This window comes from Microcaecilia unicolor, chromosome 10 (genome assembly GCF_901765095.1).
Source record: "Microcaecilia unicolor chromosome 10, aMicUni1.1, whole genome shotgun sequence".
Classification (NCBI taxonomy): Eukaryota; Metazoa; Chordata; class Amphibia; order Gymnophiona; family Siphonopidae; genus Microcaecilia; species Microcaecilia unicolor.
In genome coordinates this window covers 38,271,707-38,287,419 of record NC_044040.1, presented here as the reverse complement: position 1 = coordinate 38,287,419, position 15,713 = coordinate 38,271,707, and the positions used below count along the sequence as shown (strand labels likewise).

Sequence of the window (15,713 nt, the reverse complement as noted above, 5' to 3'; positions counted from 1 at the left end):
CCTTCACTAACCAGTTAGCACATCTAAATTATTGCGCACTAACTGGTTAGCGCACAGATTACACGGGATTCCTTACTGCCTACAAAATAGGTGGCGGTAAGTACTATCGCGGTAATTTTTAAAAAAAGGCCACATGCTAATAGGAGAGAGACTTAAACTAAGTGTTGCTCTCTTTTTGGCAAAGTTTAGGTGACAACTTTAATACCTGATAACTTATGGATAAAATTACAAAAAAATAAGAAAGCAGTGCAAGTATGGAGAACTCTCCCTATTTAAAGAAAAGCTGCTCCTATTGCTTTTTTTGTAAACGCCTACAAACTCTTTTATTTCAGAAGCTTTTAATGCCTAATTTGTTCTTTTTACATATCCTTTTAACTTGCTAGGAAAAGGCAGTATAGAAATGCCAAGATTAGATTAAATACACATAATGCAGGAAGGTTTTCTTATGCTTATGTTAGAGAAACAAGACCTAAGGGCTGAAATTAACCCAGAGCAGTTTTGCAGCTTTTTCCTTCCTAAAACTGCCATTCATTTAAATGATTTAAGAGTTGGCATTTATCTGTAGTGAATGGGACACATATTGCAAAGAGTATTGCTTTTTTGAGACTTTTGCGGCCATTAATGAAATAAATACAAAATTGGGGTTTTACGGGCACAGTAAAAATGGCCTTAGCACGTGGGAAAGACTCATATAAGGGTGCATTAAGGCCAATTTTTACCACAGCTTTGTAAAAGGACCCTTTAGTGATTACTCTCCTCTGGCAGAACTGGGGAACTCTGATTTTCATAACTTCCACTAGAAGTTTGGTTTCTTCTCCTTTAGGACCATTTGGGAGGTCTGTCAAATGGGAGAATTCTCCAGTGTTGAAAGCTGTGATTGGCCTTTACTTTGTTGTAATCAGGCTCTGCTACTTCACTGGTTAGTATCAACATGAGTAAAGCAGCAACAAGTCCTCACAAATGAGCAGCAGCAAAGAACAGAAGTGAGGTTCAACAAAACGTAGAGTCCCAGATGTGCAGTCAATATAATCTGTTTCAAAGGCTCAACATGGCTGTGTTTTGGCGATCACGTCTGCATCAGGAATTTGTCAGTATATAAATGGCAGTGGAGCAAAAGTCGTTATCTGCGTGCTGTGAAAATGATGAGGCTTGTGTGATAATGAAGCTCCCACCTCAGGATCCCAGGTCCCTCTTTCACTCAGGGTGAGCTGGTTCTCAGTATGCAGATTCTTTTCCTCTGGGACACACAGTACCTTTTCACTGCCCTAGACACACAGTGTTTTCAGCTGGGACACACAGTACCTCCTCACTGTTTTAGACACACAGTCTTTTACTCTTTATACTCCAGGGCCCTCTTACCCCAGCCAGCTTCCTTCTTGGGACCACACCGTTCTACCCCCAGTCCAAAGGGCACAGCCAGTCCTTCTCATGGAGATCTCCCTGCTTCAGTTACCAGCCCTCCTCTGCAGCTGCTAGCTCTCCTTCCCCTCACAACTCAGGTGGGGTCTTAAGTGGTTAATGGCCAAACAGGACCCAGCCCATAACCTGCTGCACCTGTTTCCACCTCCAGGACTCTCCCTGGTCCTAGCGACCTCCAGCTATACCTCCCCTTACTTACTCACCCAGCCCTTCTCCCTGGACATTTTAGGGGAACTACGCCCTCTAGGGGCCTAACCAGGGTAGGACAGCCTCTTCCTTCTTACAGTGCTCATAGAATAAAGTGCTGTTTATGAGTGTATATACTGTATGAAACGATAGTATACAATTGGTAGATTCGCATGTGGATTAGTGAGTCACTGTAAAATGCTAAAATACTGAACTCAGGAGTAGCCTAGAGGTTAGTGCAATGGCCTGAGAACCTGGAGAACTGGGTTCGTTTCCCACTGCAGCTCCTTGTGATTCTGGGCAAGTCAATTAACTCTCCATTGCCCCAGGTACAAAATAAGTACCTGTATATAATATGTAAACTGCTTTGATTGTAACCACAGAAAGGTGGTTTAAGCAATCTCATCCTCTTTCCCCTCTTCTGAAATAGATTGGTCTTTCAGGCACTCCCTTGGACCTGTTTCTAGAAGCAACATGTGCCTTTAAGACCATACTCTACTGTCCTTATCAAACCAGCCCTGTTCTTGATATCCTCCTTAGTCTTCCCCCACCTGCAACCTGAGAAGGATCTCTTTCACTCCCCTTTTGTATCCCAACTCCCCCCCCCCCACCTCCATCAAATTATCCTGAATCCATGGTAACAAAGGGGAAATGGTTTTCTTCCTGCTGACTTTGGTGCCAACGACACGTTCTCTGAAGTTCAGTAAAGCATATGTAAAAGGTTTACTGTTGGTGGTACTTGAAGGGAGGAAAATCACATCATACTCTGCTCTGTGCCAAAGATGTCATACCTGTGCAATATCCAAGGGTGTGCCTGGGTGGACATGACCCCCACCCACTTTGGGTTCAGGCCCACCCAGCAGCATCAGACATAATTGGCATTGCCGGCATGGATTTCCAAGCCCTGCCAGCTGAAGACGTTCTCTCCTCTGTGGAGCCCCCTCCCCCCGATCCGTCTGCGCAGCAGAGAAATCGGCGGCACATTTCCAACTACTGATGCTGGTATCCCCTCACATTCTCGGTTCATGCGTATAAACTAAGTGTGTGTGGGTGCTGATATTGGCAGCTAGAAGCATGCCACCGACTTCTACACTGCGGAGACAGCTCCGGAGGCTATGCAGAGGATATCTTCAGCTGGCAGGGCTTGGGGATCTCCACCTACCAAAGTATTTCTGATGAGGGGGAAGGGAGCAGTGAAGAGGAAAAGCATGGAGTCCCCCCACCCTCCCAGTTCACCTCTAGGCCCCTCCAGAAATTTACTTCCGGCTATGCCTCTGTGTCATACAAGTGAAACCTGTATCCAGGGCCTTTGAAAGTCATGGAAAATTTTAGAAACATGTTTTTTTTTAGGTTATGTTAGGTTATGTTCTTGGCATAATTCCTGGGACCTGCTGGATTTATTTATTCATCTGCCTTGAAAGAAAATTTGTAGCCCAAGTAAATAAGGAAGAAACTTTTGAAAATAATGTTAGGATTTGCTGTTTACTTGTACCTACTGCCTTCCAGTAGTGCTTCTGTTGTTGATTTTACCAGATGTGGGCAAAGCACACATTTTAAAGATAATTAGGAGCTTGTTATAACTTTTGCAGCAAATGTGTACCTAAGTTACAGCATACTTTTCCTTGTGTGAAGTACCCCATGCACAAATTTATACCTGTTGTTTAGTACCCTCGGTTTTCTCAGCTTTTTTAATATGTGTACATGTATATTTAATAAGGTAAGGGATACCCAACCTCTGCCCTCGCCAGGTTGGGTTTTCAGGATTTCACCAATGAATATGCATGAGATCTATTTGCATACAATGGAGGCAGTTCATAAAATAGATCTCATGCATATTCATTGGTGTAATCCTGAAAACCCTAAGTTATAATATGTCCCCACTCCCAGCCCCAAGAATGCTTGCACTCAGTTCGTGTATATTTATACACATACAAAGCTGTATGTGCTTACTTTTACCCATGTATAGTTTGTGTAATTTTAAAAGAAACATTTCTGCTCATAAACCTGATTTGTGTTTGTAAGTAGCTTTAAAATTACCCCCCTCTACCATCATTTTTCAAATGTTTGCAAGTAGTTGTAAAGTCTGTACTTTTACCTACAGACTATGCAACAAATTTCAAAGGGAAAATGTGTGTTACTTTCCTGAACTAACCATGCCTCTGAGTTTGCTTACTTTTTCTCCAGATAAAAGCACATGCATTGTTTATTTACATGCATACTTTTTACCCGGGGAAAGGTTGGGCGATATTTGGAGAATTTACCCTTGCAAATTGCTTTGGAAAATTGACCTCTTTCTATGAGATTTTTATCTTTTTTTTTTTTTTCCCTTTGCTGTTTCAATGTTCTGGTAGTGCTCATTATTGTTAATTGTTTAAATAGTGCTACAAGACATATTTAACAATGTTTATATAGTACTCGGGTCCCTGCTCAATGACGCTTACAGTCTAGTCAAAACAAACAGATAAGACAAATAACACAAAACCTCGTTATCTTCAAATGATTAAAGTCAAAGCCATCAGCAGGAAGAATTTAAGGCACAAGTTTTGAAAGCAACCTCAGAGATGCATTATTAGGCATAATTTGAATATGGCTAGAACAACATTGGTTCTCAAATCAGTCCCTGGTACACACCCGGCCACTAAGGTTTTCATGATACCCAAAATGAATATTCATGAGAGAGTTCAACATATAATGGAGGCAATACATAAAATCTATCTCATGCACAATCATTATGGGTATCCTGAAAACCTGTTTCTGAACTAGGCAGAGAAGCCCTGGGTTAGGAGGGAGCATTATACTCCCATTCAGAAAGGGTATTCAGGAATTCTGTGCAGCAAGGCTGAAAGTGTGGAGTTAAGATTTGGCAATGGAGAGAAAACATTGTTGGATGAATGCCCTGTGATTCTGGAACAATCTGAACTTTAATCTCACCAACGATTTCTTTCGTAACCTTATTTAATTCAGCAGTACTGTTGAATACAAAAATATCAGGTTCTTTTATATAGCATTCCTAAATTATTCACAGAACAGAACCATTCAGGACTGTATTAAAATTCCAGGACTGTTTTTAACATCTGTAATATTCTTTCAGGAATTCAGTGCCTTGGTTTGAGCTTGCTAGGATATTTGGTGACTAGAAAGAGCTTGTGCAAAGAAACCATGCAGCTCCTGTCTTCATTCCTGGTTTCCACTTTACAACGCTATAAAGACATCATTGAAGTACAGAAGCATGTATGTACTTTATTTCTATATCTGTGTTATACTCAAATATAATGTGGTCCCGAGTGATCTGGTTAATATGCGGTGGATCAACTTGAGTCATTGTGTTTGTACAGTTTTGAAATTTCATAGCTTATATGCAGGAATTTAATTTCTTGCAACATCAGGAAAGGCAAAAATCCTACAGGAAACACTATGGAAGCAAAAATTGTACAGAATGTATTATAGGATGTTGGTTGAAAACTTGAAGAAATGGCCAGGCCAGTTTACTGGTTCCATTGGCACTTGCTGTACAGGTCCCCCAGTTCAGTCCCTAAGTTAGGTCTTTTATTCTCTAATAAGCCCATGCTGGGAGTGCTGCAGAGGCAGCTTTCACACTCCTTCAAAGTGGAGGTTAGGGAGTTATTCGTTGTGCAGTGGTAGAACCTAGTAACTAAATTGAGAGTCCATAATTATTGGGTCCTAGGAGTTGTCCTGCTCAGCTAGGCGCCAATAACTGGATTAAAGTAAGTTGAGAGAGGCAAAAATAGGGAAAGAAAAAACACCTGGGGTAGTTGTGAATGAAGGCTCTTGGCACCAAATCCCAGTGCTGGAAGTGCAATCGAGCAGGAGGAAACTGCAGCATCAGAACAAAAAATTGGACTAAAGCTCCACAGCATGTTTTTGCTGGGGGTGAAGGTTCAGCCAGCTTGGTCAATGTGTTTAACTTCTTCCATACATTCAGCACAGCTATCTATTTAATTGGTGGAGCTGAATATAAAGGCCTGCTATTAATCAGGCCTAAACTAATGGTTTAATATTTAACCTATGGCAATCAATGTTTTTAAAAAACATTGGCCATTTGGGCTGATCTAGAATGTATTCAGTGCTGGGCCATACCTGGATATTGGTATTGAATATCCGGTTCATCAGTGTCTGCCGGAATTTATCCAGGTACCACCGATTTTTCAGTGCTGGCACCCAGATAGATGACCGGGCAATTTAGGTCAGTTTTTATCTGGGCCAGCTTGCTCGGATAGTGTTGAGGCAGTCAGACCTGATATACAGCAGACCTCTCCGGTTAAGTGCTGCTGTATTTCAGCCCAGGCAGGGCCTGGTCAGCGTCAGTCAACTAGGTAGGAATTTCTCCTACTTAGTATGGCGATCAGGGAAGACAAAGCCGTAGCGGAGAGATTAAATTAATTCTTTGCTTCAGTCTTCACCGAGGAAGATTTGGGTGGGACACCGGTGCCAGAAATGGTATTCGAAGTTGACAAGTTGGAGAAACTTAATGAATTCTCTGTAAACCTGGAGGATGTAATGGGGCAGTTCTACAAACTGAAGAGTAGCAAATCTCCTGGACCAGATGGTATTCATCCCAGAGTACTGATAGAACTGAAAAATGAGCTTGTGGAGCTATTGTTAGTAATATGTAATTTATCCTTAAAATCGAGCGTGGCACCGGAAGATTGGAGGGTGGCTACTGTAACGCCGATTTTTAAAAAAGGTTCCAGAGGAGATCCGGGAAATTTATAGACTGGTGAGTCTGACGTCGGTGCCGGGCAAAATGGTAGAGACTATTATTAAGAACAAAATTACAGAGCATATTCAAAAGCATGGATTAATGAGACAAAGTCAACATGGATTTAGTGAAGGGAAATCTTGCCTCACAAATCTACTGCATTTCTTTGAAGGGGTGAACAAACGTGGATAAAGGTGAGGCGGTTGATATTGTGTATCTGGATTTTCAGAAGGTGTTTGACAGAGTACCTCATGAAAGACTCCAGAGGAAATTGGAGAGTCATGGGATAGAAGGTAGTGTTCTATTGTGGATTAAAAACTGGTTAAAAGATAGAAAACAGAGAGTAGGGTTAAATAGTCAGTATTCTCAATGGCGAAGAGTAGTTAGTGGGGCTCCCCAGGGTCTGTGCTGGGACCGCTGCTTTTTAACATATTTATAAATGACCTAGAGATGGGAGTAACTAGTGAGGTAATTAAATTTGCTGATGACACAAGTTATTCAAAGTCGTTAAATCGCAGGAGGATTGTGAAAAATTACAAGAGGACCTTATGAGACTGGGAGACTGGGCGTCTAAATGGCAGATGACGTTTAATGTGAGCAAGTGCAAAGTGATGCATATGGGAAAGAGAAACCCAAATTATAGCTATGTCATGCAAGGTTCCATGTTGTTATGATTCTGCCGGTTTGGCAGGGAGAGAGGGGGGATGTCTCTTCTGATTGGCTGCCAGGGTTTGTGCTGACGTCAGTGGGGAGTACTTAAGCCTGCATGTTGCTTCTTACGCTGCTTTGGCGTTACATTCCATGTGTGACTAAAGCCGTCCAGTTCTCTGTCAGTACTTTGTTGTGTTCTGACTTTGATCTGAGTTTTCCTGTTCTGGGATTTCTTTCTTTTCCCTTCTGTTTGTGTTAGCTGGGGGCCAGCGTGTGTGAGTAATCAGTTCTCTTGCCTCCAGCTGGGCTTCCCTTCTGCCTGCAGTTCGCTGAGGGAAGCCAGCTGCTTGTTTGTCAGTGGGGGCTGGGGTTTGTTCAGCCTCCATTGCAGCTAGGCTGCTTGTTTGAGAGTGTCCTCTCCAGTTGATTGTTTACTGTAAGGATTGTCTTCCCCGTGTCTGCTGACTCAGTGAGTTTAACCCTTTGTGTACTGTGTGTTTGTTCAGTAGGGCCGTGCTTCCCCTTGGGAGCTTTCCCTTTGATTGTTTATTCTAAGGATTTCAATTCCCTGTGTCTGCTGACTCAGTGAGTTTAACCCTTTGTGTACTTTGTATACTGTGTCTCTGCCTCTGTCTTCAGTGGGATTGAGGCAAGGGCTTTCTGCCTCCCTTTTGTGTCTTGTAACCCTGGCCTCTGGCTGGGGGCTTTCTCACCCCTTTTTGCTTGCTGTATTAACTCCCCTGTCCCGCGCTAGGCCCCTGGGAGGGTGTGGCCCCACTCTGGTTCTTTTTGTTACTCTCTCTGCCCTATTGCTGGGGTTTAGCGTGTGTCTGGCATTTTGGGGGCCCGGGGGCCCTCGGGGTTCTTTCACCCCTCCCTGTGTGTGTCTGGGTTCCAGTTCGGCCGTGAGGCCCGCACGAGTGTATCTGCATGCCTGGGTTCCGGTTCGGCCGCGAGGTCTGGCTGTATGTCTATTTCCCTTTCTTCTTGAGGTACTGCGGGGGAGGGTAGCTTAGGGGTATTGGGTAGCTGGGGTGTGTGGTGGTGGGTCGGTCTCCCCTTGGCCTGGGTCGGCACTCTGCTGGCCTCAGCCAGGGCCCAAGGGCTCACGACCAACCCAACGGATTACACATGTTAGGAGTCACGGACCAAGAAAGGGATCTAGGTGTTGTCGTTGATGATACGTTGAAACCTTCTGCTTAGTGTGCTGCTGCAGCTAAGAAAGCAAATAGAATTTTAGGTATTATTAGGAAAGGAATGGAAAACAAAAACGAGGATGTTATAATGCCTTTGTTTTGCTCCATGGTGTGACCGCACCTCGAATATTGTGTTCAGTTCGGGTCGCCGCATCTCAAAAAAGATATAGTGGAATTAGAAAAGGTGCAGAGAAGGGCGACGAAAATGGTAAAGGGGATGGGACGACTTCCCTATGAGGGAAGGCTAAAGCGGCTAGGGCTCTTCAGCTTGTTGAAAAGGCTGCTGAGGTGAGATGGTGATAGAGGTCTATAAAATAATGAGTGGAGTTGAATGGGTAGACGTGAAGCGTCTATTTACGCTTTCCAAAAATACTAGGACTAGGGGGCATGCGATGAAGCTAAAATGTAGTAAATTTAAAACAAATCAGAGAAACTTTTTCTTCAGTCAACGTGTAATTAAACTCTGGAATTCGTTGCCAGAGAATGTTAAAAGATAGGAAGCAGAGAGAAGAGTGGAATGGTCATTATTCTCGATGGATAAGGGTAGTTAGTGGGGTCCCTCAGGGGTCTGTGCTGGGACCGCTGCTTTTTAACATATTTATAAATGACCTTGAGATGGGAGTAACTAGTGAGGTAATTAAATTCGCAGATGACACAAAGTTATCCAGGGTCGTCTCGTGGCAGGAGGAGTGTGAAAGATTACAAGAAGACCCCATAAGACTGGGGGATTGGGCGTCCAAATGGCAGATGAAGTTCAACGTTGACAAGTGCAAAGTGATGCATGTGGGAAGGAGGAATCCGAATTACAGCTATGTCATGCAAGGTTCCGCTTTAGGAGTTATGGACCGAGAAAGGGATCTGGGAGCCATCGTGGATAGGACGTTGAAATCTTCAGCTCAATGTGCTGCGGCGGCTAAGAAGGCGAACAGAATGTTGAGTATTATTAGAAAAGGGATGGAAACCAAGCATGAGGATGTTATAATGCCGTTATATCGCTCCATGGTGCGACCGCACCTGGAGTATTGTGTTCAGTTCTGGTCGCCTCATCTCAAAAAAGATATAAAGGAATTGGAGAAGGTGCAGAGAAAGATGACAAAAATGATAAAAGGGATGGGATGACTACCCTATGAGGAGAGGTTAAGATGGCTAGGACTATTTTACCTGGAGAAAAGGCGGCTGAGGGGTGATATGATAGAGGTCTACAAAATAATGAGTGGGGTAGAGCGGACAGATGTGTGAAGCGTTTGTTTACACTTTCTAACAATAATAGAACCAGTGGACACAAGTTGAAATTAGAATATGGTAGGTTTAAAACAAATCGGAGAAAGTTTTTCTTTACTCAGCGCGTAATTAGACTCTGGAACTCATTGCCGGAGAAGGTAGTGACTGCAACTGGCTTTGCTGAGTTTAAAGGGGTTCTTGTCAGATTCCTGACTGAAAAGTCCATTGATCATTATTAAATTTTGGGGTTTTGCCAGGTTCTTGGGGCCTGGATTGGCCACTGTCGGAGACAGAGTGCTGGGCTTGATGGACCTTTGGTCTTCTCCCAGCGTGGCAGTGCTTATGTACTTATGTGGTAAAGGTGGTTAGCTTAGCGGAGTTTAAAAAAGGTTTGGACGGCTTCCTAAAGGAAAAGTCCATAGACTATTATTAAATGGACTTGGGGAAAATCCACTATTTCTGGGATAAGTAGCAAAATGTTTTGTACTTTTTTGGGATCTTGCCTTTGGTCTTTCCCAGTATGGCAGTACTTATGTACTTAGTTAACTCTCTCACTGAGTATCAACCCCCAAATGGATAGGAGTTGAATATCACTGCTATCTGGATAATTGTTAGGGCTGCCTCTGCCCAGCCCTGACTCTTGCTCACATTTATGTGGATAGAATTGGGATGTTTAAGGATTTAAATGACCCTTCCATATAACTTTTAAAAATAGACAGATAAGCAAATCATGTATTCACCTGGCTAGTGCTCTCTTTGAGTTAGTGCACATGATGTAAAACTAAGAAAATTGTTTCTAAAACTAGTGAAAGTATTGTCTAAAGTCAGCTCCTACCTTGTTATGGAATATAGACTTGTGATAGAAAAACACACAAGATTAGATGGAGGTTCCTTCTCCACCATTCTGAGAATCAAACCTGTGCTAGCTGCTCTCTAATTAAACCCTTTGCAGATTGTGAGATTCTCAAAATACCTTGAAAAATGCCAAGGTGTGTCAGAGTAGAATTTTGCTTTCCTTCCTAGTAAATATCAGAGCTGACAGGGTCAAATTAGAGTCAAGCTCTTTAGAGCTGAGATGGTGAAGCGAAGCTTTTACTTGACTTAATAGACTGGTTGTGACTGATACGTCCATATTGTGGCATGTTCTAAGGTTCACTATTGGCTGCTGTTGCATGTGTGAAAACTGTTAAAAGTAATCAAAATGAAAATGAATTTTTGTGCTCTTGTTATGTGTGGCTTAATTTTTGTTTTGCATTTCATCTGTCTCTTTATATGTTCAGGGATTAAACACTATCCTGGTGCTCCTTGAACTGTCGCATAGCTTTGCTAAGTTGCTGGAACGTGAATCGTTTGACACTGTTCTCTTCTATCAGATATCCATTTGTTTTACCGAAAAAAGGGATGTACAGGTACTTTATTTGTTTCAGTAACTGAATTGTTTGAAATGATTTTCATTATCTCACGTTTCATTGCTTTTTTGGTCTTTAGTTTCAGGTTCTGTGTTGCAGATGTTTTGCTGAAATGATCCAGGATGATGATATAAAGAACAAATTGCTGGAGAAAGCATGCATGCAAAGCAACAGCATGGTGGTTGAATGTTTGCTCTTGTTGAAAGCCGATGTCAATAGGAAAACCAAGAAAAACTCTTTAATATATCAGGTAAATAAGTTAACATGCTGAAAACTGCTGTCTTTAGTTTGTTTTTTTTTTACACTCAATATGTGTGAAAAACACATTTCTATATCAACTTTTGATTTTTTACCACCTGTTCTTTGTTTAAAGAAAGGAGCCTGCGTTTTTCCATGTAGTCAGTAGTGGTTGATACTTGGCATTTCAGTATCATGGCATAATTAAAAAAAAAAAAAGATCATGGTATAATAATAAAGAAAAACAAACTATTCATAGCCTAATTTTCTAGGAAGACTATTTACCAGCGTAATGAATTTTGGTAAATAGGCCTTTAAGGTTTTTTCTTCTCATTTGTGGATTGTGGTAAATCATGTCCTTAGTCATAAGAGAGAAAAAAAAACCTTTTATGATGCCTCTTTTAATGATAACTAAGATCATGAGTATATAGTTGAAATTCTGGAAGTGAAATCATTAAGAATATAATTTTTAAAGTAATTTCAGTGGGTAACACAATGGTTTCCCTGTAGAAAAGACCTTTTACAAAATTGTCTGCTCAGTGTTCAGGTAAACTTATGTACCAAGGGCCAGATTTTATTTAAGACATGGTAAGTAGCGCACATTTAATGGTGCATGCAGTCAGTTTACGCTCTCTACTCAATTGAGTAGCAAGCCAATTAGTCATGATAATTGGCTGATAACCAATTATCAGTAATTGTCGATAATTGGAATTTCTGTGCACTTCTTTAAAGGCATACTCTAAAAAGAGGCATGTGTAAATACCAGCATGGGTAGCTGAAAAGGGGGCATGACCACAGGAGGAGTGTAGTCATGTTGGGGGCCTCAGTCAAATTTACACACGTTATAGAATTCAGGGGGACACTTGTATATTTAGGTGTGGGAATTTACACCAGGTTTTTATTGGCGTAAATGGTCATATCTAAAGTTGGCAGTTATGCACATAAGTGATTAGTATTTTATAACTCAAGTGTGCAACTTCAAAACACATCCGTCATTTGCCGATGTGCAAGCCCCCTTTGTAGTTGCATTCTGTAGAGTTGAGGCGCTAAGTTATAGAATATCTGCAAAGTTCAGTTTATTTATTATATTTGTATCCCGCGCTTTCCCACTCAAAGCAGGTTCAATGCGGCTTACATAGTAATAGGGAATGCAGAATATTATTAGAGAAAGTAGAAGTTAAGTATAACAGAATAATAGAAGAGATAAGTAGGTAGAGATAGGCAATGGAGAAGGAAGTAAGATGGGAGAATAGTCTGGGTCAATGTCGTTATTTCCTGGGTATGTGTGGGTAGGTGAATAACTAGAAATTACTGCCAATCAGCGCCAATTTACTTACACTTAAGGGCTAATATTGGTACATAAGGCCAGTTAGTGCTTAATTTAACAATTAAATTAGACTTGCAATGGGCACTATTCTGTAAATTGTGCACACAAATTAGGGTGAACAACTTTATAGAATGAAGGGTCAGTGTCCAACTGAAAGGCCTCCCCAGACACGATAAATTGTGCCAGCACTTTGACTGCAATATGAATTTATTTATTTATTTGGATTTTGCTGACACCTTTTTTCAGTAGTAGCTCAAGGTGAGTTTCATTCAGGTACACTGGGTATTTTCCCTGTCCCTGGAGGGCTCACAAACTAAGTTTGTACCTGAGGCAATGGGGTGTCAAGTGACTTGCCCAAGATCACCAGGAGCAGCAGTGGGATTTGAACCAGTCACCTCTGGATGTTAAGACCAGTGCTCTAACCACTAGGCTACTACAATATTTTTTCAGCTGCTGTTTCCAGTATCCCAGGGAGCTTTCAGTTGTTCAAGTGGGAGAGATTTAAAAGTACATAAGTATTGCCACACTGGGACAGACCAAAAGTCCATCAAGCCCAGCATTCTGTTTCCAACAGTGGCCAATCCAGGTCACAAATACCTGGCAAAATCCTGAAAATCTAATTTAATCAGCATGTCCTCATTATGTGCCTCCAGTGTTTTTGTAAACTCAAGATGTCGTCATCATGGTCAATGACCCTTTCATGTAGATCTTGCATGTGTTGGCCCATTTCTGCCATGCTGCCCTTATTGGTCACCTGGGCCGGATTGCAGCTTGCCCATACTGGCTACTGTTGCACCCTTAATTTTCACCATCCAGTGCTGCATCTCACTGTTAGTGGCAGGACTGTTATCTGAGGCTGTGGTAATATCACCAGGTTTCGTTTATTGTTTATTCATTTACTAGACCGTTGCTTATTACAACAGTAAATCAGAACGGTTTACAATTTAATATACAAATGTACTCAGTCTGCTGCCCTCACTACGTTTCTACCCTCATCTCCCCTTAAGTTCCCGCCCGAAACCTCCCTCCTCTCATTACCCTTCTCCACCACTGCCAACTCCAGGCTCCGCTCATTCTGCCTCGCCTCACCCTATGCTTGGAACAACCTTCCCGAGCCCTTACGCCAAGCCCCCTCCCTGCCCAACTTCAAGTCTCTGCTTAAAGCCCACCTCTTCAATGCTGCGTTCGGCACCTAACTCTTTCAGGAAATCCAGACTGCCCCTATCAGACTGACTGCTCACATGTCCTTTAGATTGTAAGCTCTTTGAGCAGGGACTGTCCTTCTATGTTAAACTGTACAGCGCTGCGTAACCCTAGTAGCGCTTTAGAAATGTTAAGGTAGTAGTAATATAACATTAAAATAACATTAAAAACAGTGAATAAACATACTCTGAAATCCATTTATGATAGGAAAGCACAGCAAAAAGACATTCTATAAAATAACATTCTTGCAAATTTCTCAGGCTATAGTCATAAAAACATGTAATAAAATCAATTTAAAAAAAATTATTTTTGTTTTAGTACAGGTTGCTGATTGCTCACAGAAGGAACCGCCATTTCGTCATCTTGAGCAGCAGATTCTGTGCTGTTGCATGTGAAATGTTTAATACTGCCCTTCTTTTCTTTTATGCACCATCTACTTCAGTAGGGCTGAGTAGCTTTATATAGCAAGCAGGGAGAGTTTTGCAGTGCCTAAACTATTGCCTATTTAATCTAGAGTGGCCGAGAGCTCTTCTCGTACACCACCATCGGGCAAGGTGATGTTACTTCCTGAGCTGGAATTGCTTTTTAATCCGACATGATGCCAAGCTTCATGCTGAACTGCATCAAGAACTAGAAGTCTCCTACAGCTTCCAACTGGAAAAGCTTCACATAACACAACAATGGTATTGGCCAATAAAGACCAGCCTTGTCCGTTCAGTCTGTTTAGAAAGGTGGCAGAGTTGCTTCCATCACTGTTTGCAGGCTAGACCACCCCCCCCCCTTTGTTGTTCTTTTTACATTGGCAGTGCTCACCACTCTGTATGTATATTCAGCTCCATCTGCTGTCCAAGTAATGGTGGTGAATATACCTGAATACTTTAAATGCCATGGCTGGTGTTTAAAAAAAAAAAAAAAAAGCACAAGCTGTGATGTTTGAATAATGACTCATCAGAACTTACGCTCTCTTGAGTGGCTTTATCAGAGAGTAGTTCTGAATGTGGGCTCCTGCCCTGCAGCGTATGTGTCAAACCTCAAAACGTGTTCCCAGGGTGCTTTCATTTATTCTGCAGCATTTGCTGAAAAATGGGTCATCCGGGTCCTGGAGTAATTTTTTACAGTTCTTTGATGTCTCTTCCCATAAACTACTACTACTACTAATACTACTTATCATTTCTATAGCGCTACTAGACGTGCGCAGCGCTGTACACTTGAACATAGGGGGTAATTTACGAAGTCATTTTTGCGTATACATGGCTTTTATATAATACCAACCAGCTTTGATGGTGCATACTTTGCCAGTATGAATATGCAGGGTTGGAGTATGGGTGGGAGCATACGTTGTCACATATAAATGACAAAAATACACTAAATGTGTGCGTGTATTTAAAAATTACAGGTGCAGACATTTGTTCTTGCTCCAGAGCAGGTGTAAATGCCTGCAATGTAGGCACAGTGTGGCACTTACGCTAGTGTTCTTTTTTAGAAAGATAAATAGCCATCTGTTTGTCTTTATAAAATTGACCTAAAATAGGCATTCTTAAAGAATTATCTTCAGAATGTGGGGAAAAAAAACCCCTTCAGAGAATCAGCCCCTGAATCAAACATTTTGAAATTGTTGCTTAGTTTTCATCACACAGATGTTGTTTGAAATGTTTACTAATGGTGTAATAGAATATTTATAACATAAAGCAGTGATTCTCGACCCATTTCTCTAGGCACACCCATTCAGTCAGGTTTTCGGGATATCTATAATGACCCATTAAATCACATATATCCTTCAAGATATGCTCTCTGGCCTACAGAATTATTTTCAGAATTGCTCTGGAATACATGGCAAAACCTAATAGAACTACCTCTATGCAATGCAATAAAGGGTGAAAGAACCTATCTCACCTTACACTTCCCAGGTGTCAAGGCCTAAAATACAAATCTTCATATTCAACCAGCTTCACATATATTTGCCCCAAGATATGGAATATAATACCGAAAGTCATAAAATGTGCGAATGACTACATAATATTCCGAGAACACCTGAAAGCACACTTCTTTAGAAATTTCTTCTTCGGTGAACCCACATAGTCAAGATGACCACCAACCAACACACCACAATGCTTGACCATTAACAGAAACTGAATCAAGGCATG

General features: G+C 41.7%; 1 protein-coding gene across 1 annotated transcript in view; it reads left to right on the top strand.

Annotated features, from left to right (window-relative positions):
• The window catches only part of LRRK2 (leucine rich repeat kinase 2), a 255,631-nt gene that overhangs the window by 94,607 nt on the left and 145,311 nt on the right, over positions 1 to 15,713 (top strand). The window contains exons 16-18 of the mRNA XM_030216665.1: positions 4,697 to 4,836; positions 10,674 to 10,802; positions 10,882 to 11,052. Coding sequence (XP_030072525.1) covers positions 4,697 to 4,836; positions 10,674 to 10,802; positions 10,882 to 11,052 — 440 coding nt within the window. The remainder of the gene's footprint in view (positions 1 to 4,696; positions 4,837 to 10,673; positions 10,803 to 10,881; positions 11,053 to 15,713) is intronic.